Source organism: Halictus rubicundus, chromosome 10 (genome assembly GCF_050948215.1).
Source record: "Halictus rubicundus isolate RS-2024b chromosome 10, iyHalRubi1_principal, whole genome shotgun sequence".
NCBI lineage: Eukaryota > Metazoa > Arthropoda > Insecta > Hymenoptera > Halictidae > Halictus > Halictus rubicundus.
Window position 1 is genome coordinate 413,366 of NC_135158.1, and position 27,195 is coordinate 440,560.

Genomic DNA, 27,195 nt, shown 5'->3' on the forward strand with positions numbered 1-27,195 from the left:
GGTGACGTGACAGAAACATTTGATAAAACTTCTAACACTTCTATACCTACACTGTCGGACAAAATTGCGAGCTCAGTACCTCTTTACCGTTATTTTGTTCAATAAATAACTGCAAAAGATGGAAACACTCCAATATTTATTACGTACATTTTAATTTTTGCAGATTTCTTTACAAAATATTCAAGTAACCTATTTTATTCATTGTGTTCTCAATAAATTCTAATTCTCCCGCATAACGTACTGCTATACAGCCCCAAACCATAACTCCACCGCCCCCATGTTTTATAATGTTCTGCAAATTCTTCGATACCATCTCCGCGTTTTTTCTGCACACTCCAATTTTTCCATTTAACTTGTATATATTAAATTTGCTTTCACCTGAAAAAGAATGTATTTTCAAAATTTGTTATCGTTACGAAGAAGCTCATTTGTGAACTCGATCCTTTTTTTACAATTAACTTATATTCCTTATTTAAAACACTATTTTCTTTAAGCGAAGGAAAATCTAAAATATTAAACAGTATTTGAAATATTTATTTTGCCAAATATTGCCTACTTCCGCTGACTATAGTTATCAAGCAACCAATGATATGTATGTACGCTCTCCTCACAAGTCGGACGTTGACTTTTCTGCTCATGTTGCATGTAAGGGTACATAAGAGCTACATTATGCAGAGACATGTTTCTAATATGTACTTAAAACATTTACCGGCGATTATTTCACAATTTTTGGAAGTCTATAGCCCATAGCTGATGATTTTCTATTAGATCCTTCAATAGCAACAGAAATTTCAATCATAATCCAACAACTCAAGCACAATAACGTAATCTAATAATTTCGTTTGGGATTATTCTGTAAAAGAATTTTTCCTAAGCTTCCATTCAGTGCAGCACAATTACTGGGAGAGTAATAGGCTTCCGGTAGATAACGTGTTAAAAGGCTTCTGAAAACTTATTAAATAGCACTATTATTATAAGGTAACAAGAAAGGGTTAAACTTTAACCTAGGGGGCCACAAATTTTGGACTTTCTTTATATACATAATTCTGTATATATTGGCGAGAAAATGCTAAAAATCCAAGTTTTAACACTATTTCTACCGGGACCGGTCAAATGACCGTTTTTGAAATTTCGATTAGAATTTCTTATATACAACGTAATTGAATCGCCTTTAAACTTCACGACTTTTCCTAAAATCTGCGTATAATACATTTTTCAATATTCACTTCTTTTTTTATTGTTTATTTTCTGAGAAAAATTTGTAGTCTGTCTTACCTACCGCGACCGGTCATTTGACCGGTAGAACGATTTATATCTTTTTGTAATAGTATTCTTTCAAAGACTCAATTCCAAAACTATAAGTCGTTACAAACGAAAGGTAAGGCAGTTGTGATATGATTTTAGCCGAAAAGTGCCATCCAGGGGCTGCTTTACGGCACTTCAAAGTGTTTACAGTTCTCGCTGGCCTATCGGCCTCGCGGTGTTTATTTGCCTGATTGGTATCCGAAGCGGTCCAGAACCTCGGATTTTCTTACACCGTCTTATCTACTATGACTGTAAAATAAATAAAATCATAGCCGAAGGAGATGCCTAGACGTCTTCTCACGAATTCAAATCAGTAAAGTCTTGTGAGCTGAACAGAGAGCATCAAAACGTGAAAGTTACAAGGAGCATATTCGGCAGTCTTTTACTATTTTGTATTTTTATTCTATTATTATTCTACTTTTATTTTATATTGTATTACGTGTTATAAGTGTCATTTTCAAAAAAGTGAACAAACCAACAATACTTCGTAGTAAGTTTCACATTTTATCTTTTGTTCATTTTTTTATCCATCTTGATTTACATTTTTATATTATAATTTTTATTTTATCCCTTGAATATTCATTCCCAAAATGTGAAGACGTTCGAAATTTTTGATATTGAAAATGACAATACGGAAAATTATGATCTATTTGAGAACGACTCGAACACCGATGAGGACGAAGAGGAGGTACGTAGAGGACGAAAGAGAAGGAGACTTTTAGTTACTTCCGATAGTGAGAATGAGGAAGAGGTAATCGAAACTGCTGTAGACGGAACTGTTTGACAAGAAGTAAAAGAAGGCTCTAATCCTGGAAGAGCACCTATTCATAATATTTTTAGGGGAACATCAGGCCCAAGAGGGTATAGTAAACGAAATATTATGCGGTGAAAACGAATAAAATATACATTATATACTCCTAAATAAAAGAAACTATATTTTTATACTGTCAAATTGGCTATTATCTTCATTCTATATTAAAAAATATAAGTTGTGCTAAAGACCGGTCATTTGACCGGTCGCGGTAGGAATAGGTATACATGAAGTGTCGGTAGGAATAGTGTTAATGTTAGGAACTCATGATTCCAAAGTTATGCGTGTTTAAAGTTGGCCGATTTCAAGCGTTTTTGACAGGTAAGGGCGCTGACAGAATTGGGTAGTAATTAATCACATGAGTATTTAATTACATCTTCAATTACATGAGCAAAAGTGGACTATAATTTCAATAGGAAAACGGTTAAATGGTCCAAAACATAAAAATTAGTGGTTTGAAAGAACAATTACACTGAAGTAATTGTTAGACTCAATCACAATTACTGTAATCGTGTTAAGTAATTGCAATTACTCCTTTCAATTACTGTAATTATAATTGAGGCTCTCAATTACTGTAATTGTAATTGAGTCTCTCAATTACTGTAATTGTAATTGAGGCTCTCAATTACAATTACTTCTTGAAGCTAAGTAATTGCAATTACATGCATTTAAATTACCTGTAATTTTAATCTTTTTAATCAAATCGATTATCCGACACCAACTTTGAAATCAAAGGCGACGAGATGCGAAGTGCTTCATGTTTCGTAAGTAACTCAAAACGTTCAAATACTTCATTATTATTATTTTTATTGTGTTTTATATATGAAAATACGATATACCTTCACACTAGTATGTTATCCAATCATTTCAACGAAAAAATGATTTCATTAGTTTTTGTCACAAAAATCTAGTTTTTGCAAAATCCTGAGGTTGTAGACAAATTTTGAGACCAGATTTGAAATCAGCGTGAAAAAATCTATGGGAAATGATGTATAGCATATTAAAACAAATTTTTCCGCGCGTGGTATTGGAAAAACCACAATTTTCTTAAAATTGTGCAAGTTTAACGAATTTTCTCAAGGTTAAAAAACGTTCGTACCATAATCTCCCTATTTTTCCCATATTTTACAAAGTTTCAGCTTTAATTTAAAAAAAATTTCATCTCTCTACCTTATTTCTATCGAAAGTTCTTTGATTTTGAATCCGATTTCGTCCAAATTGCCCACTGTACACCGGTTATGTGGGTATTGATATTTCGTTCATTTTATGAATTAGATAAAATGATAAAAAGACAACTGTTTTCGTTCACTATTTGACATTTACATCTATCCTATAACTTTCTACTTCTATAAGAATAATAAAATGAAAATTGCGGTAACATTTACATCTAACTTGTAACTTTCTACTTCTATAAGAACAATAAAATGAAAATTGCGGTAACATTTACATCTAACTTGTAACTTTCTACTTCTATAAGAATAATAAAATGAAAATTGCGGTAACAGTGAACGATAATAATAATAATAATAATAATAATGATTATGACTATGACACAATTATAACGATTGACATGACACTTTAAATAACAATTTAAAGTCGATGCTAAAATAAAATAACCTATATAAAAAAAGAAATAAAAATTTTCGTCTTGTAATAAGTACGCCATAAATTGTATCCTCGTAACACAGTAATTTCTTTAAAAAATAAATCATTCTTTCCGCATGTTCTCTAATTCTCCTCGCCTTCTCTAATCGATTAGACGAAACAAAAAGGGCAGCAAGTTTTTTGGCACACTCTGATACTATTAGGTTGGCAAGAAAGTAATTTCGGTATTTTTAGGTGAAATAAAATCCAATGTTTTTATCAAAGCAATGAACTTTAATCAACAAAATATTTTCCATATTGTTCTATGATCTTTTGCCATCTTTCTGGTAGCTTCATAATTCCGCGCTCATAAAACTTCTGATCCTTTTCGGTGCAAAACTGATCCAAGTGCGATTTCAGACCATCGTCATTAGTGAAAGTTTTACCATTCAAAGAGTTTTGTAAACTTTGGAATAAATGATAATCTGATGGTGCAATGTCAGGGCTATATGCTGGATGTGACATCACTTTCCAACCAAGCTCCAATAACTTTTTACGTGTTACCAAAGATGTGTGTCGCCTAGCGTTATCATGATGGAACACGATTCCTTTGCGATTTGCCAATTCTGGCCGTTTTTCTTTGATTGCTATGTCCAGTTTTGTTAGTTGTCGACAATAAACATCTGAATTAATGGTTTGGTTCCTTGGGAGAAGCTCAAAATACACAATACCTTTGTAATCTCACCAAACTGACAACATGATCTTCTTTTGGTGCAATTCAGCTTTCGGTGTGGTTTGGGCTGTGATTCATCACGCTTGTACCATGATCGTTTTCGAGTTGTGTTATTGCAAACAACCCATTTCTCATCACCAGTGCTGATTCGCTTCAGAAAAGGGTCGATTTCATTTCGTTTGAGATGCATATCGCATATGTTGATGCGTTGCGTTAAGTGAATTTCTTTCAATTCGCGTGGAACCCAAATATCGAGCTTCTTAACGATTCCGAGACTTTTTAAACGATATTCTATAGTTGTATGCGAGACATTTAGCCTGTCTGCAACCTCTCGGACAGTTATATGACGATCCGATTCAATAATGGCTTTCATTTCGTCATCATCAACTTCAGATGGTCGACCAGAACGTTGGTCGCCTTTAAGTTAGAAATTTCTAGAACAGAATTTTTTAAACCAATTCTGGCACGTGCGTTCTGTTAAGCAATAAACACCATAAACTTCACATATATCTGTGTGAACCTCGGCAGCTTTTTAACCTCTACGGAAATAAAAAAGCAATATGTGCCTATAATGTTCGTTTTTACACTCCATGTTCAAATTGACACAGAACTAACAATTTTAATCAAAGTTACGTGTAATTTGCTTCAAAAGTAACCTAAAAGATGCAGTTATGAAATGTCAGAAAGAAAACAAATGCAACGTTAACAGAAGTCAATCAAACAAAACATAAGGCCATCTATTAGTGAAAACCGAAATTACTTTCTTGCCAACCTAATATTAAGCGTTACAAAATCTTGAACAGCGAATTATTAACGCGCAGCACCCGAACAACGAGATTTTATCTCGTACACGAGTAATTGCAGCTCAAGGTTACTTGGCTCCCAGACTCACGTGACGCACTGAACAGTCGGATTGTTTGGAACGTCTTATTTGCACACTATTTAGTGATTAGAAACATACCGCGATTGTTTCGTGGCTCTTCATTTCTGCACGTAGCAACGGGCCCCGTTCCAGTCTTTGCGAATCGCAAGAATTTCACCGTCAGCCGTTTTCCGTTTGCCATTTCATTAAAGTTACTTTCGAAAGCGAGGAAGCTTTGCATAGCCTCGTTCGTTGCGTGAGAGCCTCTTTTTATGGAAACCTTTTTCAGCACTAGTCTTAAATCCGCGGATTCTTTATCTCTAACGTCAAGACAAAAAAATAATCTACATCAAGATACATTGTACGGTTCTTCTTTCTTCTTCATTACTAGACCTGCGGAATTTTTAAATTTACGACAAAAATGAGTAGGTGCAATTTAAAACGGCGATCAGATTTAAAGAATTCAAACTTGTCGATATATTATTTTCTACATATTAAAATTAATAACGAGGGAAATAAATGTTTACTTAGCTCCTGCGTATTGCCGCTGATGCACAACAATTTTATTTTGCATAATGGTCCGCAGTCTATTCGTTGCTAACCTTTGTTGCAACAGACTTTAATCCTTTAAGGACGGTTTAAACAATAACATTTAATGTTTGTATTGTGTTTATGTTTGCTATTATATTGCTCTCATAGAAAATGTAAAAGCATTACTTGTAATTTATTATCTAAAGTGTTATTGAGATATTATAAAGTATATATATATAAACGAAGTTATAAACAAAGTTTCAGTCATCATATAAACCAAAGATTTCGTAGGAAAGAATAACTTAAAATATCTTCCTACAAAGTGATCTAATAATTAAAAATAATAAAATTTCCGAATTGAATCAAGCATAATGACTTAGAAAACGATGAATTTTTTAAATATTGTATAAACAAATCATGTTTTCTGAAATCTTTATATATGACTGCATTCCTTGATCGAAAATACACAAAGGGCGTATAGGTGTGTGTAGGGTGTGTAGCTTATCCAAATAAAATACTTCGTAAATTAAAATTTTCGACCCTATATGTCTACATGGAGGGTAGTAATAGGGTAACAAAGAAAATCAGGTTCTTCTGTAATTTCTCTAAAGAGAAAATTCAGTTGAAAATTCTGAAAAAATCAGGCATTTTTTAGCTATTAGAATGCACCTCTTCGAACTTTAAAAAATAAAAAAGTTTTGAAATGCTGATTTCTCGTAGAAGTTATGAGATAGTATCTCAGAGATACTAAATTCATATTTTTACAGTTTTAGCATCGCGTTATGATTGTTAACATATAATTTTTTCAGATTTTTCAAAGTGGGGGCATATAGTTAAAAAAATCAAAAACCGCTATTTTTACCTTTTCCATGCCCGTACAACTACCATGTTCATGATATGGATCATTATAGATAAAAAAAAATACGTGTAAAATATTTTTCAACAAACTGTATCCTGTATCATTAAAATCGGCGTGTTACACTTGGGTGATGTCCCTTGTAAGTGGACTTTTGCACAGTGCTGTATACACAATAAGTAAAAGAAATGCACTTACCTTTATGAATTATGATAACGTTACGAAATGTGACAACTACTTTTAGCCCTGCACCACCGCACCGGTGTCGCTAATCTTAGTGTGTATTTACGTTGTCGGTGAATGAACACCCTCACCGGAAAACCGCGGCGCAGCATTAGTAACGCCATTTCTACGAACATCTATGACAACCTCATTGCGGTTTTCGGTGTGAAACGCGATGTTCCGTCCGTTGCAATCGTTAACCTCAGCTCTGCCTTCCTTTTTCGTTTAAAAAAGGAATTGCACGAAAGTCTGTGATTATTTAATATTCCATACAAATAGTTAAATATTTCAAAGATTTATCCTGAACGAATACGAAAAACTGCGTTGAAAGTGTATATATCCGAATGATGGAAAAAAAAAACAAACATCAAATCCTAGTTATATTTTGTACGACACTGAATACAATTTTATTTGCATATTTGAGATTATTTTTCAGCATTACATTCATTTTACAATCGTCGACATAATCATTTATGTATAATTAACATAGTGCAGGGCCCGCTCTAGGGGGGGGGGGGGACAACCCGGGCATTTGCCCGGGGCGCCAAAATTTAGGGGCGCCATATTGGCTTTGGCTGCAAGTGTGAGAAAAATATTGATGTTTTAAATATTCAATTAATAGAAAATTTCAGACTACCCTCGCCAGACAATTTAGCTAAAAAAAAAAGGTCATTTTGTTCAGCGCGGTGCTTAGTGCTTAAAAAGGGGCGGCAATTTGTTTTTTTTTGCCCGGGGCGTGGTAACCGCTAGAGCGGGCCCTGCATAGTGATCAGTTTTCGTTAGACTGTAATTGAAAATACTTTAGGAAGTTCCATCTGGTACATAACAAAAGTGTACGGTCACAGTTTGGTATTCGGTTTACGACACCATCACAATTTCTGCGCATTCCTCGCGATGCAAAAAGGCTGCGGCTAAATATTTCGTAAAGGTGCATGGTTTGCAAACAAGCAACACGCAAACTATTTGAAAAACTTTCAGAACAATTGTTGGAGGGAAATTCTGATTAAGAATCAGATTTATAATTAAACGTAACATAAAATTACAGATTGGACTACAAATGGCATTAGTTTTATAGATTTTTGCAATAGTTTCTCTCGTTATCTGCGAGGTACTTTAGAATTTAGTGGAGGTCACATTTTTCCCCTTAACCAGTTAGATGTTTTTGACGAGTATACTCGTCATAAAGAAATGGCAATATTTTGTGTTATGACAAGTATACTTGTCATGTGTGAAAACTAGTTACAATTTTCTGTTTACAATTGTAATTTTAGCGAAAACTAAAATACAGGGTGTCCGTCTATAAATGTCAGAGCAAATATTTCGTAACTGGTTGAAGTTACAAGAAAATTTAATAAGACAAATTTACACGGTTTTAAGTCTGCTATGAAATGCCTGCAAAATTCTTTTTTTGCTCGTGACCTTTGCGAGTTATGAATTTTAAAAATCGATGGTGACCTTCATAAGTCGCAAAGCTCATGAGTAATAAAAATATTTGATATGCACTTTATAGCAGACTTAAAACCGTGCAAATATGCCTTATTAAACTTCCTTGTAACTTCAACCAGTTACGAAATATTTGCTCTGTCGAAAAAGCGTAAAAATGTTGTACATCCTTGAAAAGGGTGATTCCTAAGGTCATTTGAAATAACTTTTTCCTTTGCAAGAATATTCTACAACTTAATTCCATATTACAACAGTCACACATATACTCTGTGTTTGACGAGTATACTCATCATCGTTTAACTCTTGCAACGGAATTTAGGTACACATTTTTCAAAGAGATCGCAACAGCTAACTGGTTCACAAACGTCCTAGTTTTCAAATTTGTATAACTTATTGCTATAAAAGAAACTGGCGTATTAAAATTACATTGAGATTATTACATGCAACGGGATGTAACATATATTCGAATAAAATGTTTAGAAATCTTTCTTGTAAAATCTACACGTTAGAATCGTTAGTAATCATTAGACTGCGGATTTTTTGCACTTATGACAAAAATAACTAGGTGCCATTTAAAACAGTGAAAAGATTAAATGTCTTTGAGAAGGATACTGTTTCTTGCAATTGAAGTAGGAAATGTTAATTTTGCACAATGATCCGCAGTCTAGTGATCTGTAAGTATGCTAACTCTTATTTAAAGTTTCAACGTTTTTATTTTATTCAGGGTAGTTGATGGTCGGTGCAGGAGAAATCATCCTTTTCTCTATTTTTCTCTTGCATCGGTTTGTCATGATACATTTACCGTAGACGCGAGATATAGTTTTTGCCGTGAAACGCTTTCTTCAATCCTTTCTAACCCTACGGTTTATTTACCGTGTAACTCGTGGTTACACTCTCTATCATTACCGTCGATATCCAAGCAAAGATAGATATCGAACGATGCCCGCTTCCTGCAATTTCTTATACTCGCTTTGATATTTATATGGATCGTAAAAACTTACTGCTTCGAGTATTTATGCAACGCTGAGATCACATTAGGAGATTAAGATCTTTAAATCAAAAGCGGCTCATTTTAATGCATATTTTCTCGAGAAAACTGTTCGCTACGATCCGAATTCGAAAATATAGTAATGAATTTAAGTAATGAACATTGCGCAAACAATTTCAAATTTTATGATTTCCCAAAATTGTTTATGAAGAAACAACACCGGCTGGTGTGTTTCATGAAAATGTACGCTTGATTTGGAAACAAATATTAACTATCAAATGATCTGTTAATTGTACAGTTAATTTTATTTAATTTGAATCGCTCCATGAATTCTTCGATTAAGGAGAGCCATACTTTCGTGCGTTTTTTATACTAATTTCGAAAGCAAATAAACTTATTCAATTTAACGATACCTACGCCATTTTATAACTCTTGAGCTGCTTTATGTGTCCCCACTTTGAAAAATCTGAAAAATTATAAGTTAACAACCATAACCAGATGCTACAACTGTAAAAATATGAACTTAGTATATCATAACTTCTACGAGAAATCAACCTTTCAAAATTACTTTTTATTTTTTAACACTAAACCTACCACGGCCGGTCAAATTGACCTTTTCGAGTTTCGTACATACAACATGGTCAGGTCGGTATTTATCTTTACGACTTTTCTTAAAGAATGTATACAATGTATTTTTGAGTATTTATTTCTCGTTTCATTTTTTTTCCAAAAAATATTTGTAGCCTGTCCTATCTACCGCAGCCGGACAATTTGACCGCACGAGATAATATGGCATTTTACTCTTTTAAACCTAAACAATCAGTACAAAAGAAAGACTATTGTCAATGTGGCATGACCAACTTTTGAGTTAAAAAAAAAATAAATAAATGAGCCGCCTTATTGAATGAGAACGCTATCACGTTACGCGCGTGCCTGGTTGATAATACTGTTTCATGGCAAATGCATCCAAACTGTAAAGGTGGCCGGTACAGTACAATTTTGTAAATCGAGGAGAGAGCATTGCAGTATTTTTTATGTAATTGAAATTATATAAAAATAAATTTGTATCGTCATGTTATGGAAGTTGTTCATCTACTAATTCATTCAGCAACAAAATAGACTATTGTCTACGTTTAATTATATTAACAATAACTTTTTCTAAGGACCGGTCATTTTGACCGCGCAACTGTAGGAATAGGTATACAAGAAGTGTCGGTAGGTTTAGTGTTAAAATTCGATTTTAAAGCTAAAAATTCTGAAAAAATTCATAGAGGTACATTCTAATAGCTAAAATATGCTTGATTTTTTCAGAATTTTCAATTGAAGAGGATAAGAGAAATTACGGAGAAACCTAATTTTCTTGGTCACCCCATTACTACCCCCCATGTCGACATATACAGTTGAAAAATGGCACAAGCATTCTCTTTGGATAAACTATCGAATGGCCTATTGCAAATTCAATTTGGGTTGGTGGCACTTTTCACCTCCTTACCCGGCTACACCCTTCCCAAATTTTAATATTTAACTTGATATTAAATGAAAGAAAGGTAGAGAATAATCATATCCGTCAAACGTTGAAAACATAACGCGAGGTAAAATTCCGAACTAAGATGAAATTGCTCTTCGCTTCTTTCACTCTACATCGTTTGTTACACACCTTATATTTTCCCCTCTGGATTCCTTTCAAGCGAAAGAAGCCCGCTCTCAGAGCAATTGGTACTTCCGATTCGCTCGTTCGATTCTCAGTGTCTACTTCCTCTCCCTTCGATCTGCCTTCGCACACCTCGTGACTATTTTTACTATCACTCGAGGCAACGCACTCATGTGAATTGCTCATACGGGATGTCCTGCCTTACACACATCCTGCACAAGCGTCTTGAACACGTCTGCTAGAGCATAATGTCACGCTCCACGGAAGACGATCATTTTCGTCTTAGCTGTCACTGTAGTGCGAAGTTTCGACTGGTTCGGATCGCGGAGGGAAACCGTTTGTTGAGGAGATGAGAAACGTTTGGTGCGACGCATCCACGTTGCGCTTGGATCATTCGAGGAACAGTGTTGGCATTCGTTATTTGCTCAAATGTAATTGCGCATACCAAGTTTATAAAGTGACCCAGCGATAAAAACGATGCTTGTTTAGAGCGAACAGTGCAAATCTTGTTGACTGGCATGAGGTGTCGAATTCCAAACAGACGACACGAAGTCGTCGTTCACTTCAATATGATTCTTCGAAATCACGAAACGTTATTTTAGAATTGTATATTGTGTATTAACACGTTTCGAGCCGAGTCGTGTTTATTCTATTTCTCATTCCGATTATTTGATGTTCTCGTTGGAGACCGGTGCATCATCATTATTAGACCGCGGATCAATATTTATATCAATGTTCAATTTTTGTAGACAAATTTGAAGAAAGGGGTAATAAAGGGGCAAATAAAAACCTATTTTCAGTGGTAATTCTAAAATCCAAAATAAATAAAAATCATTTAGTAAAATTCTGCCGAATTTTAAATTACAGCATATTTTGAAAATTTTCATAAGCCATAAACGCAAAGAAATCCTCAGTCTAATTATAAACTACTTCATTATATTATCGACTTATAAAGAATTAGTTTGTGCATAATAGTTTTTCTCTTTACACGAAACAAATACTTACAATAAAATTCTGTGTTTTGACCGCAGGTGCCATCGAATGGAACGCGTTAATATTTACAAAATTCTTTTCTTGATTGAAATATGCGTCGAGTCACAGTTTGTAAAACCGACGATCATTAATTGATAGATGCTTTATTTTGTTCCCCTTGGGGTTAGAATTCTTACATTATCAACCTTCCCTCCTCGCACCGCTCTTACCTTAACCTTAAATTGCATCTTAAAATGATCTTATTTTCTAACTCTTATTGTCACCGCTTACATCTACTTAATCTATATACATCTTAAACTAAAAAATAAAACGCAAACTAAATTAATCGAAAAAGAAAGGGAGAGTGAGAGAGAGAGAGAGAGAGAGAGAGAGAGAGGGGGGGAAAGAGAGAGAATAAACATAAAATAAAATAAAACAAAATAATATACAAATAAAATAAATATCTTATCCTACTTCTGCCATTAGCCTCGTCTCTCTCAGACACACACACACCTCCTTCCCTAACCGACGGACCCCCTCCTCCGGTCGTTCCCAATCCTTTCTGATTTACTCTTTTTCTCTTTTATTTAGCTTCTCTCCTTCCAGTTGCACCTTCCCTCCATTCCTCCATCCTCCTCGTCCACTTCTCCCCTCCCTTTCATCATCTTCCAACACTTCCCACATCCTCTCCTGCCATCCTCTTTCCTCATCCAACCTCACGCATACCTCCCATACATGCCCCCACGTCTCATTCACCCATCCACAGACTTTACACTTTCTCGATTCCCCATCCATCCAATATTTCCCATCTCTCAACCTATTTCCCAATCTGAACTTCGCCACCCTCTGCCATGTGCTCTCCCCCCATCCTTTCCTCAAATATTCCAGCAACTCCCTTTCTTTCACCAACCCGAACCATTTATTGTATTTGGAACTTCCTATCCTCTCCTATCTTTCCTCCTTCTGCATTTTCTTCTCCCTTTTAACCAACTCCTCGTTCACTATCTCCTTTCTCTCCTCTAACATTACCCGCCTCCTCCGCTGTCCATCCCCTCTTCTCCAAAAAGCACCATCTCTCCTTCTTCCATCAGTCCCCAACTCGGCCCTTCATATCCCTCCCCCATAACTCTTCCCAGCATAATCTCACCAACTCCAACCCTTTTCCCTCCTAACTCCCTTTGCAGTTCCTCTCTCACCATTTACCCCGGCGTAAACCTTTACGTCCCTAGGACCAAATTTAAATATCTTTCTTGCAATCTCTCCAGACCTTCCCTCACCTTCCACCCCCATATTTCCACTCCATAACTCACCACCGACCAAACTAGTTTATCAAACAACCAAATCCTCCTACCCCAGTCCTTTCCAAATCTCCTCTTCCCTATCCCTTAAACTTATCCCATTGCCGCCACCATCTTCTTTATCCTTTCCTCCACATGTGCCTCATATCCCTATTGTAGGGATCTGTATTGGCTGACCTCCTCCAACACCTTACTCTTCCATCTCCATATCACGTTCTTCCACCTCCCCTCATCCCTCCTACACCTCATCACCTTTGATTTCTCCGCGTTAAGCTGCAACCTTTCCTCTTCTAAACAGCGCTCCAGTACCTCTATCATTCCTTTCATCCCTTCCTCCTCTTCCACCAGCATCGCTAAGTCATCCGCATACGCCAATGTGCAAATATTCCTTCCTCCCACCTTTACCCCTCCTCAACCTCCCTTCTCCAATACCTCATCCATAGCGTGAACAGTAGTGGGCTTAGCGGGCACCCCTGTCTCACCCCTCTCGCTGTTCAAAAACTTTCCCCTTCCTCTTTCCCTAGTCTTACCTTACATCTCGTTTCCCTAGACACCTCTTCACATCTCCCCCCCAATCCTTCCCTCACCCCCTTCTTTCTCATCACCCTTATCAATATTTCCCTGTTCACCAAGTCAAATGCCGCTTTTAGGTCCCAAAACATTATTACCATCCTTCTGTTCTTCCTCCTCAGCTGCCTGTGCACCAGATAATTCAACACGTAAATATTGTCTATATACCCCAACCCTTTTCTGAAACTTGTCTGGCTCTCAGGCAACATCCTCTTCCCCTCCACTTCCCCTCTCAATCTCTCCTCCAACACCGCGACATACACCTTGTACGCCGTTTGTGTTAGCGTTACCCCCCGGTAGACCCCACCTTTCTGCTTTCGCTTTTCTCTCCATCTCCATCCAATCATCCGGCCACTCTTCCTCCCTCCACACCCTAGTACAAAACCTCCATAACCACTCCTCCACCTCCTTCCCTCCATACTTTCACACCTCGTTCGGTACCCCCCCCCCCCCTCCTCGCCGCTTTTCTCTCTCTCCAACCCTTTATCACCCTGCTAACCTCCCCCCTTTCTACTCCCCCCAATAACTCCTTGAAATGTTTATCCTCTTCTCATTTCCTTACTTATTAGCTTCCACACCTGCCTTCCCATTATTATACCCTCCACCTTCCTTTCCCAATTTTTCCCTCTCCTTTTTCTTCTTCTCCTCGCATAGCACTTTGTACGCCCCGTTCTTCTCCTTGACCTCTACACCCTCTCCTCCTCTCCCCCTCACCTTCCTTTTTTCTTCTCTGCACTCCTCATCTCACCATTGTTTCCTCTCCCCTTTTTTCTATCTCTCCATCTCCCCTATCACCCCTTCTGCCTTCTCGACCTTTCCTTCCAGTCTTTCCACTCTCTCCTCTATCCTTTCCCTCCTTACTTTCTCCTCTCTCCTCTCCCTCTCCCACTTCTCTCTCTCTCTCTCTCTCCTTTTTCCACTCCTCCCTCTCTTTCTTCATCTCCTTCATCTCCTCCTTCATTTCCCTAATCATCGGAGAGATGATCCTCCTTCATTACCCATTCCCCTCTCCCCCCCTCTTCCCACTCCCCACCACACCTTTTCTCTTCTCCTTCTTTTCCATATATTCTCTAGGCTGCTCCCACTATTCAAATCTTCCCTTCCTAACTTTTCCTCATTCGACGGCCTCCCTACTCTTCCCTTTTCTACCTTCCCTCCTTCCCTCCCCTCTCCCTTGACCTCTTCCCATCGGTCTCTCATTTGTTACCCTCTTCCTCTCTCACCTTACTCTCTTTCAAATTTCTCGCTTTCCTACCCCCCTGTACCACTCACTCCTTCTCTCTATTCCCGCGTCCACCACACTATTATCACGCGAACCTAACCTCCTATCGTCCGCTCACTTTTGACCTCCCTTACACTCCCTACTCCACCTTCTTGCCCTTTTCCCTTTATTCCCCGCTTGCCCCCGCACCTCGCGCACCCTTCTCCACCACTTTCTCACCTCTGACACCTTGCAACCTTACTTCTCCTTTACACAAATTCGTCCACCGCTTCACACACCTCAACGTCTCGCACAACCGGAAAAGGAAGTCGACGGTTATTAATTGTTTAGGACAAAAATATACTGTAAATATCGTTCATCGTTGTAATTCTGTAAATCGTTGAATATACAATAAATATTCTTGAAAATAAGTAATGAATATTTATTGGCCTGCATTTGGTAGAATTTAGTTCGTGCATTTAGAAATTTATTTTGATGTTTATGATTTACCATTCGAAAGGAATGAGAGATGACAATACGTTTGTTTTACAGACATGTCGCCAGTGCGATGGGCTCGCCGAAAGTCATCGAGCTCCGAGTCGGAGAGGAACTGTTACAACGTGCAAACGTCGCAAGTAACGACTGAGCGGAGTTCCACCAAGAAAGACAAGAAACGGATCCAGGAAGAAAGACGACGGATCTGCGAGAAACGGAATCCCATACTGGACCGGGTGATGAACACCAGACTGAGCTTCTTCAAGGATCGAGGCTCCGACGACGACGAGCAGGAGGAGGAAGAGGATCCGGACAAGTTGCAATTCCGTTCCATGTGCGAGCTGAGTCAACACGGCTTGAGCAGAAACGAATTTCGGCGGTCCGTCTGCGAGTCAGACTTGAAGGAAATCATAGAAGAGGAGAAAACTCAAGCCAAGAGGAAAAGACGTTCGAAATCACAGAGCAGGTTACCTTACAGGAAACGTCAGGAAGAGCGTTTCTCCTTCTTGGGTTTTCGTCCTATGTCCGTCCCGTCGCCAGCGGGATTATCTAACAGGAATGCCATCGAAGAAAATGTTAGTCATCAAAATCGCAGGTGGCGAAAGAGCAAGGAATTCGTTCAAGACCACAGCGGCTCTGCGAGATACATGGACACGGAAGTTCCTACGAGCACCGAGAATCCAGCGTACAAAAACGATTCCCAGTTTGACAGTATAACGCCGTCCAGTTGCCTGGCTGCGAAGTTTCGGGCGATGCAGGATAGATACCTGAAAAGCTCCACCAACAAGTTGATAGCGAAAATCTACAAGAAGGACAGCAAGGATAGAGAAAGAAGAAGACTGAGAAGTTTCTCGTACGGCACTCTGCCTGGCCTCGAGGAACTTCGAACGAATCCACTTTACGAGGAACAGGATCAGGATGACAACGACTCGGGGATTCTGGATAACGATTCTGCGACCAGTTCTCTTCTCGATGACAGGTGCAGTAGCAGCGCTTCCGGTTTGTTGACTGGCCCGAACGATTCGTTACATTTCCCGCCGCAGCTACCACCTAGAAAACCTTCGTCCTCCATCGCGGATGTCGAGAGAACGACGCGGTTGTTCTCCAGCCTGGACGTTTACTGTAGCAGGAACGAAGGTAGATGTTGCAAGACAGACGTGGCCAGACTCCACGAATTCGAAGATTCTACGAGCCCACTATGTCAAGCTGCGAACAGTGAATTAATAGATCGACAAGACCGGAAGGATTCGAAGCCGCCCGACAGAAAAATCACCAGACTGGACACAAAAGAGTTCTCAGCGTCGGTGAACTGTTCGAGTGTCCAGTTACCCGTTATCCGGACCAAGCCGTACACTACCGAAACGATGGTCGTGAAGCTTTTCAGGGAGAGTTCGGATCAGTGTCTGGGCATTTTTATTGCGAAGACTGCGGAGTCGAGTCCTGGTTACCTGGTGGCCCACGTGGTGCCGAATGGTCTCGCCGACAAAGAAGGAACTTTGAGGATAGGAGACGAGATCTTAATCGTGAACGGTAAAAGACTGCGAGGACTCAACATGGCGAAAGCTAGGCAGATCCTTGGCAGCGGTAGCGGGCCCGGGGAAGTTGACATCGTTGTTTCCAGGTATACCGTCTTGGACCAGTCCTCGAAGAAGCTCACGGAGAGCAGCGTCGATTACGAGAACGTGAACGTGGAGAATGGACACCGGGCCATCGTCGATAACTCCTCGAAATCGCATTTCAAGAAACATCAGACGAAACATCATCGCGATAGGCGAAACGACTGTAACAAATCCACGTCCTCGGAGAAATCGATTATGAATATGGATAACAGCGGATCGCAGAGTGTTTCCAACTTTTGTACTTTACCCAGAAGACCGAGGAACACCGTGTCGACGTTCCTCACGGTTGTCTTTCAGAAAGGCCCGGGGAAGAAGTCATTGGGGTTCACGATTGTGGGAGGAAGCGACAGTCCTAAAGGAAGCATCGGTGAGTCACATAACGTTCAATCTCTTTTATTCAGTAGCATTTATACAATACCTAAAGTAGCGAGCTTTCAAATTTCGGAGGATATCAATATGTAATAAAAATGTTCTTCTTATAGAATAACAAAATTTTCGTTGCAATTGTAATTATAGCTGGTACGTGTTTTGCAGTGTGAAAAGAAATCTATACAAAGTTATAATTAAGATTGCAAAAATTAAATAATTAAATCGTTAAATTATTAAATTATTAAGTTATTAAATTAAATTGTTTACTTTTACCAGCATATTCTTTGAGCGAATACAAGGAAAACATATGTGTGCACACGTAAACACAAAAATACACTATAAAAGTATTAATAATAATACAGAATGAATCTTCTACTGAAAAGTATTCATTTCCTTAAAGAAACATTATTTCATTTTTTCGAATTAACATGCGCAAGTAATGATAACCAAAGGAAGGTTTAAGAAAAAGAATATCGTTTTTTCTGTATTCATTGTATGCACTTCTGAATTTACGTATTCGTTACATTTCCTTCTTGTGTATACCTATTCTAAAATCTTCTCATGTGTAGAGCCTATTCATAGTGGATTCTTGATTAATTACCAGCAATTTCAAGATATCTTAAATAATAATATTATGCTGTACAAATTTTTAATGCTTTATAAATCTTAACGTAAGTATGTAACAATTGCTCCTCGGAACGGCTGATATATTCTAATATGATTCGGCATATTTCTAATATGATTAATATGGTACATCACTAATCACTCTAGCTACTACTACATCTGAGATCAGTTAACATTAACATACTAATCTCGGTAAACATTAAATGCATTAGATACAACTTGAATATAAATTTCTTCTTTAGAAGCTTCAACATTTCGTTTTCAAGCATCGTTAACAGTATTGCGGCTATCCATTATTTAACATTACGTTATTTTAAATTATTTAACAATGTAGTACTAGCTACGTACTGAATTAGCTTTAAAGTACTTTACGTTGAGGTTTATACTAATCTAATCCTGTAAAATGGTTCAAAATCGTTTGCTCACAATATCCTTCCACAATGACATATTAAAATCGTTCTAAAATAATTATCAGACACATATTTCTATGTAAACTATACCAATTTCTGACGATACGTTTAAAATACGTTTTCTGTAGAGTGTAATATTTTCATGAAACTCTGCATGGCTCTAAAGTGATAATACGTGACAAAGTACAAGCTTAATAAAATAATCACTTAATAAGTATTTTTTATTTTAACCCTTAGCGTAACATAAATAAAGCAATCAAAAAATGGAGATTTAGAGATCTTTGGCGATATTTTTGCGAGAGTGAAATATACAGGGTGTTTGGGAAATCATGGTACAACCGGCAAAGGGATGATTCCTCACATAAAAGCTAGTCGAAACTAAGGAATACAGATTTTTCGTATAGGGTTTCATTTCCGAGAAAATCGAGTTTGAAAATTCGTTAGGTACGCGTGTATTTAGACTGCTTTTTTCGCTCGGTCTAGCCCGAAATTTTCATTGCCGCTTGTGTTTATAAACAATGTAGAGACTCCTTGTAGAGTCATACCATATCCTCAATGATACTGTTTACAGATGCAAGCAGCAATGGAAATTCCGGGCTAGACCGAGCGAACAAAGCAGACTCTGTCTAAATACACGCGTACCTAACGAATTTTCAAACTCGATTTTCTTGAAAATAAAGCCTCATATGAAAAAAACTATATTCCTTAGCTTCTACTAGATTTTATGTGAGGAATCCCCTTGCTAGTTGTACCATAATTTTACCAAAGACCCTGTATAAAAATAAGCACCCAGCTGTTCAGTTGACTTAAGTTCAGTTATTAACGAGGGTTAATAGGGATTTACGACTTTCGATGTATAATTTCAGTATAAAAAATATAGATTTTAAAAATATAGTAAGAATAAAAATATTTTTCATTATCAATCAAAAAGAACTTTCAGAGAGGCAAAACGGACATCTACTGTTTATTTTTGGCTGGTTCAGAAGATACAGCAGAGTTTCATAAAAATGAGCGGCTAACAGTATGCAGATGTCGTTGTATGTCGGTGTTATCGGGCGTTAATCCTGTCATCGCGGACTGCAGAACGTCTTATATCCTAACGCGTTCTTCGCTCCTGGAGATGTCTGTTTGGAGAGGGTCGGCTCGCAAACAAGCAGAAAATATCATCCCGAACGTAGATCCGGTGCTGGTTGGAAATGGCAGCGGTATCCTGCCATAACATTTACGCGCTTGCTCGGCCGCTGTACACGTTGCCAATAAATTGCTTCTGCATGTATACAAGCGGTCTCGAGTTTTACGCGCTCGTTATGATGCCACGACGCGCGCAAACATAGCCAACAGCACCGTGTTAGACGCTGTGTTCCGATGCTACGCGGAACATCGTCGACTACAGTCGCGAGTTATCAATAGTTTTGTTCAATCGGTGCGACGCAGATCGTTCTTGCAATCTGATACGAAAGTCCGGTCATTTTTTTCGTGGTTACCGAAGATCTTCTGTGCCAAAAATACAGGCTGTCCCACACGACGCTTACCACGATTTTTCGAGCACTTCCGGTGATCTGACGAAAAAGTATTTCAAACGAAAGATCGATGAAAAATTTACAGAAAGTGATTCTCTGATAAAAAGTCTGGGTCATCTTAATTTTTTAAAAATCGAATCACATATTTTTGACTTCATAATATGTATTGTGTCAGGACGAGTTCATTCATGCAGTACACTGTGACATTGAGATAACCTCGAATTTAAAGACTGTGGAATCGATGAACGAAAATTTTCTGCACACTTTTTATTTGTAATACACAGTCGATTGTTCGTCTGTCGGTGAAAATATTTTTTCATAAGAACACCGGTTACGTGTATGTAACCTCACCAACACAGTAAAAATCTTAGTTACACTATTCTTCCAATCGCATAAATTTGGTCAGAAAATTCATTAGAATTTGATTAGGCATTAAAGTTACTGAAATTTAACAGTTTAAATATCCTTTCTTACTTATATATTTGCGAACAAATAAAGTTGGAACGATCTAGCCAAATAAGTTTGATATTATGATAAAATAATATGTATCTAATGTGTTCAATAGCTTTCTGAAGTTTTTGACCGGTTCGAGATCATCAACGAGAATGAATGAGATTGAATTTCTGAATGTTTCAGTGTGTAACTGTCAGCATGTTAAACGATGATTCTGTCAAGTCTTTATTTTAATGACTAATAGTAGATATTAGTAGTTCCTTACAGTTTAATAAATATTTGCGAACGCTATCATGTTAGAATTTGAAATTTCGGTTCTATGAACTAGCTGTGAAATGCATGTATTAACAGTCTATTGTCTGCATGTTAACTCTATTTTATAAAATTTCCGATTTATTCTTCGTTTCTAATTGATTACGTTTTCCTTGTTATAGGTATCTTTATAAAGTCAGTATTACCAAGCGGCCAAGCCGCAGAAGATGGCCGATTGCGTGCAGGTGACGAGATTTTGGCAGTAAATGGCCATGTCTGTCACGACTTAACTCATAGAAAGGCCGTCCAACTTTTTCGTAATATTAAAGCTGGACCAGTCGCCTTACACTTGTGCAGACGCATGAAAAATAAGGAATTACAGTAAGTATACTAACAGCTAAACTTATATTTTAATGTTACTAATACTATCGACGTCTATTTAGCTTCAATTATCCGCTGCCTATTATAATGCTATCAGAAAAGGGTGAGGGACCCAATTACTGTGCCTATATTAATTATACTTATTTTTAAAGCATAATGAATATTAAAAAAGAGATATTGAATAGATACCCTCACAGCAATTGGGTCCCTTACCCTACATTTTAGCAAAACGAAAGATTTGTCCAGATTAATATTTTTTAGTTATACTAGCCTCTAAACGATCTAAAAAATATGCATTTTCCTTAATGGTAAAGTTTAACCTTTTTCGAAAAACTTTGAAAAAGTACGATTATATTTTCCCTGTTTAAAATATGGTGTATGCAATAATCAGAATTAACTTTCAATGGAAATAGCATTTGTGATTCTACTCTTTTCAAATATGTTGTATTGCTTCGATCGTTTCTTAATGTATGTTCAAACATGTGTCGATATTTTGTCTTAAATATATAATTTAGTCATTAGGGATATCAGTAGAAGTTCAATGTTACTGAGATTTCTCGATGCTTGCAATACACATGATTAGTTATTTAAAAAATTTAGTTTTACTTAAAATATCTGTTTTGTAGCGGGAAGTTCGCGATACTTTTATATGTAAACATTAACGGGTATAATATTCATTTAAAAAAGAAAATGGACTAAGGAATAAATATAAACAACTTGTAATGTTACATTTCAGGACAATAAAGGCTCAATCGTGCGCAGACCTTTTACTCGTCGACGCGTAAAGATATATTGTACAAGAAGAAATATTGTAAAAAGAAGATTCCGCAAATTTTGTACAAATGAATCCGGTACCTGTAAATATTGTAAATTTTGTAAAGTTTCTTAGTAATAAAAGTATTATTTAATAATTGTTCAATGCGATGTCGTTGTTTATTGCGTCAAGCACATTTGCAGAGTAGATCCCTAAAAATACGTCCTTTTTATTGTCCTCTATGATAAAAAATGATTGCATACAATGGATTTACAGTATTCGTATGAAATCTTATAGCAGTAATAATAATAATAATATAATAATAATAATTTTCAATAATATTAATACGGAGCGGTTTATAATAAACTTCGCAACAGCGACACCGCGATAAATAAATTAATCGAAACAAAGATCAAAGGTCGTAGATTCATTCTGATAGACTAGAATCCTAAAACTTCGTACGGAGCGAACAATAGATCGCTTAGAATTAAATTGAAAGAGCACTTCCGGTGGGCAGTTTCATCCATGTCGCCTACCTTTCAACATGCCGCAGATTTTTGTGTCGGTTTTGGATACCTGTAATAAAAAATATATTTTATGAAATAAATCACGATAGAACTATTAATAAATCAAGATGTGTACATTCATGAAATATCAGACAGAACTTTTTGAACTATAAAATTATGTATGCATTATAAATAGACTGCGGATCTTTATGCAAAATTAAGATTATCTATATCAATTACAAGAAACAGGGACCAAGCAAAAATTGTTTTCTTTCTCTAATGACTTTAATACGATGGAAATATTCTGTCGATATCATAAAATTCTTACAATCTTTCTATTTTTTCGAATTGCACGTACTCATTTTTGTCATAAATGCATAGAATCCGCAGTCAAATTATAAATTCACACACGTAAGTACCTGTGTCTCCTTGTGACCTCCAGCTCAATAGGACCTTCCCTTACCGCTTTAAACAATTCGATGACCTCTTGATGCGTACAACCGCGCAGAACCTTCCCGTTTAAACTTAATATTTCATCACCTGAAGCAACAGACAAAAAATTGTATGAATGCAAAGGTGTCTACGTGATACGTATAAAATTTTTTTCGATGCTAAGTAATTATGTATTTCGCCATACCAAAATTAATTCATTAATGTCTAAAAGGACATTATTAATGGTATTTGTGCAACTACATAGTCAGATTCAATTATTTTGAATCGTTTTACTAATTTTGTCAAATACAAATCATTCTCTATTTAAAGAATTCGAATTTTTAATAGCTAGGATACGCCTTCAGTCATCGTACACATAAGGAGGGTCTGCACGACCTTCAGATCACCGATTTAGTTGAAACTTTATAGACTTATAGATTTTGTTGTCCTGATTATGGAAATACAGTGCCGGACAAAATTGTGAGGTCACTGCCTTCTTACAGTTATTTTGTTCAATAAATAACTACAAAAGATATACATAAATTCTCAAATATTTATTATGTAATATATTTTTGTTTCTCACAGTCTTAGATTGTAATAAAATTATTCTTACAATCTAAAAAGTAAACATTAAATTTATAAAAATAAGTCGGACCCAATAAATTTGTCGGAACAAAATTGTGAGCACGCTTACAAATCTTTTCTAACTTTCGTCTCAAAGTTCAAGGTTATATTTTTCGAGATTTCAAGGTCATCGAAGTTTTTTTTAAATGGAATAATACATTTTTCTTATCGCTACATGATAGCCGAGATCAAGACGAATCCAACGACCTCTAATATTATGACCTTCACGTGACCTTGATTACGAAAAATTCATAAAAGTAGGACACTTGATGTAAGTAGTGAAATAACGATGACGTGGTCCCCTTAGGGTATCAAGAAATGTTCTTGAACCTTGGCTAATGACTGTAAACACGCGTACAATAAATTGTAAACACTGATACAAATTCTTCTCCTTTCGGTAACTCTAATCAGTATGTTTAAGAAATTCATCGGGATTTATTCGATTGTGAAAGATAATTTTAGTTTATGGTGAGGCTAAAAGTAACTCACAAGGAGAGGCCACGTCCTTCGGGTCACCGATTCGGTTGAAACTTTGCACACTTATAGATCTCGTTCTCCTCTTTACGAATATATACCATTATAGGGGCAGATACCCAATACTTTTCGAGATATTGACGATTGAAGTTTCATTATTTCCCATGTAATGCCGTATTTTTTCTAGCCTACAACAAGAGTCGGTGTGCCGCGACGGTAGCGTGCCAAGTTTTCAGACGGACGACCAGGGTTCAAATCCTGCCGACTAACGCATTTTTTTCATTTCATTATCATTGCATATTTATATTATTAATTTCAAACGATTAAATTTCACGCATAAAATTGCATTTTGAATTACAAATAACATGTATTTATTTACTAACAGAAGTAGAATATTTATTGTAGAATACTTACAGTTGTTGTTATGTACAGCAGTGGTATTTGTCGTAGAAGCAAACAAAACACAATGAAGCGAACACCTTGCACATCGTATAAATACACATTGGTCACATGAACATTTGTTTTTTAATAGTTCCATTGGGAAGCACAGCTGGTTTACATTTTCAAAAATTTCCCTATCGTTCGATAGTCCAGCGGCGAACCATGCGTATTGTAACATTGGTTTAAAAATTACTGCAGACAATTGCTTATGAATGAGAGAATGTATTTTAATTGCATCTTCTCTGCTTGCAATTTCTCGATTTTGTTCAATTAAATATGTACAGTTTTGAATTTTTTTTAATAAATTTTTTACCTGTCTATAAAAGTACACGTCGCAAGGTTGTACTAGTGGTGTACATTTTGGTGGAATAACTCGAAGAGTACATGTGGTGTTTCCTTCTTCGGTTAGAAATAATGTGTCGTACATTACTATTATTATTTAATTACTATTAACTATTATTTAATATATAACAATAGTAAATAATCCTTTTGTTAGTAAATAAATACATGTTATTTGTAATTCAAAATGCAATTTTATGCGTGAAATTTAATCGTTTGAAATTAATAATATAAATATGCAATGATAAAACATAATAAAATTTAAAAAAAATGCGTTAGTCGGCAGGATTTGAACCCTGGTCGTCCGGCTGAAAACTTGGCACGCTACCGTTGCGCCACACCGACTCTTGTTGTAGGCTAGCAAAAATACGGCATTACATGGGAAATAATGAAACTTCAATCGTCAATATCTCGAAAAGTATTGCGTATCTGCCCCTATAATGGTATATATTCGTAAAGAGGAGAACGAGATCTATAAGTCTGCAAAGTTTCAACCGAATCGGTGACCCGAAGGACGTGGCCTCTCCTTGTCAGTACAAGCATTTCAACTGTACGCAGAAAGATACCCTGTGAGAAATCATCCTTGTCGACAAAGTTTTGACCGCATAGTTCAACTGTTTTGTAAAACAGGGAGTATTAAATCACTGAACAGAAAGCGATCAAAGCCTGCTACTAGAGAAGATGCCGAAACTTTTGTATTGGCTACAGTCAATATTGATCCTACTACAAGTTGTCGAAAAATTGGACGTTCTTTAGGCATTTCCAAAGTAAGTGTGTTCCGAATATTGCAACGTCATACATTTCATCCATATCATATTTCCTTATATTAGGGGCTACATAGCAACGACTTTGAAAATCGTGTTGTATTTTGTACATGGACATTGCAGCAAATACGAAGACATTTCTTTTATGACGTACTCTTTACTGACGAATTTACATTTTCTAACCATGGACAACTGAATACACATAATATGCATTATTGATGCACTGAAAACCCGTAATGACTTCGACAAGTTGTACACCAACGTCCATGGAGTGTAAATGTATGTTGTGGAATCGTTGGTGATAGCAAACTCAAGGTCACGTGAAGGTCATAATATTGCAGGCCGCTGGATTCGTCTTGACCTTGGCTATCATATAGCGATAGTAAAAATAAGTCATTCCATTTAAAAAAACTTCGATGATCTTAAAATCTCAAAAAATATAACCTTGAACAAATTTTTTTGCCTATCACAATATTTGCCCCTCTGAACCAACTAATGTTTTCCTCTGCCATTTTTTTCTATCATAAAAAACAAGCGAGATATTTTAGATGCTCGAGTTAAGTGATACACCCTGTATAAATATTTGTAACATGTTTTAGATCCGGATTGAAATCTCCTGTTACACTAACATTTCTTCTCAATTGTTTTCATTCATCTGTTTAAATTAATTATATCTCGCATAATAACGCGTAAAATGTTTAATAAATTGTATTACAAATACATTTTTATGAGAATATAGCTTTCAAGTTTATTAACTATGCGAAAGTGGCAAAAATAGTATTGATCGTTATATACGAAAATTGTTATTAATTAGAGAAACAAGGAACGAACACATGACCTACTAATCGTTGTTTATACAATTACAATTGTGCCGGATAATATTAAGCATCTGACCTGACAGCGATATATTTTCATAATCAGGATAACAGAATATACATCTTGTTCTCCCCTTGTTAACACGTTAACTGCCACGTATCATTCCCAGAGATTCTTATAAAATCAGAGTAATTTAATTAATGAAAGCGAAACTAGAAATTTTAAATGTATTATAGGGGATGCTGTTTTAACCCTTTTGAATTCCAAAGATCTTAATAAAATTCGGTTTATCTGGATATGTCACAATAAAAATGAATGTCTAAACCTAGTCAAAAATCACTGTCAGTCATATGTGACTGACGTGGCAGTTAACGTGTTAATAGCTGCCGACTGGTTCCTAAGACATATTTGTGTTTACTTCCACCTTTCCAATAGCCAACTAAAAATGAAAGAAGGAAAATGTATGAATAAGTTTTGAAAACCAGTCGGCAGTAGTCCTAACCACTAATTTTTTTTTAAGGTTCTTACAGAATTTCTTATAGAACTTCTTATAGAAGTTCTTATTTATAAGGTTGTGCTATAGGTATAACGGAAAATGAGAAAGCCTAAATACTATGTCGTTAGGCCTTAGATAAAAACAAATATTATGCAAATATAGAATTCTGTTAAACTTCACCTTGGAAACCTAGAAATGTTTAACTGTTTTTATATAATCCTGTAGACTTTGACGAAAAAGTGCTAAAAACCCAAGTTTCAATGTTAGTAATTCACTAATTCAAAAGTTATGCGTGTTTCAAGTTGAGCCATTTTAAGTGTTTTTGACAGATAAGAGCGCCATCATGTCGGTATGTACTCAGACATAAACATACAGACATAAATACTAACAGAGTAAAGA

The 27,195-nt window shown here is 36.5% G+C and overlaps 3 protein-coding genes across 4 annotated transcripts in view; 2 read left to right on the forward strand and 1 right to left on the reverse strand.

Annotated features, from left to right (window-relative positions):
- LOC143358219 (uncharacterized) overlaps nt 1-22,010 on the forward strand; it is a 178,939-nt gene extending 156,929 nt beyond the window's left edge. The window contains exons 1-4 of one of the 2 annotated variants that reach the window (XM_076795187.1): nt 11,316-11,417; nt 15,580-17,508; nt 20,952-21,150; nt 21,887-22,010. In XM_076795187.1, the coding sequence (XP_076651302.1) occupies nt 11,336-11,417; nt 15,580-17,508; nt 20,952-21,150; nt 21,887-21,935 (2,259 nt within the window). In that variant the 5' untranslated portion in view covers nt 11,316-11,335 and the 3' untranslated portion in view covers nt 21,936-22,010. Of the gene's footprint in view, nt 1-11,315; nt 11,418-15,579; nt 17,509-20,951; nt 21,151-21,886 lie in introns of those variants that run through there. The other variant, XM_076795186.1, reaches the window with a different exon arrangement.
- The window catches only part of LOC143358230 (uncharacterized), a 357,298-nt gene that overhangs the window by 221,657 nt on the left and 108,446 nt on the right, over nt 1-27,195 (forward strand). The window lies entirely within an intron of this gene.
- Nucleotides 22,338-27,195, reverse strand: part of LOC143358217 (uncharacterized) — a 241,892-nt gene continuing 237,034 nt past the window's right edge. Inside the window, exons 6-7 of the mRNA XM_076795183.1 lie at nt 22,830-22,950; nt 22,338-22,480 (exon numbers count right to left, since the gene is read on the reverse strand). Of these exons, the coding sequence (XP_076651298.1) occupies nt 22,444-22,480; nt 22,830-22,950 (158 nt within the window). The 3' untranslated portion in view covers nt 22,338-22,443. The remainder of the gene's footprint in view (nt 22,481-22,829; nt 22,951-27,195) is intronic.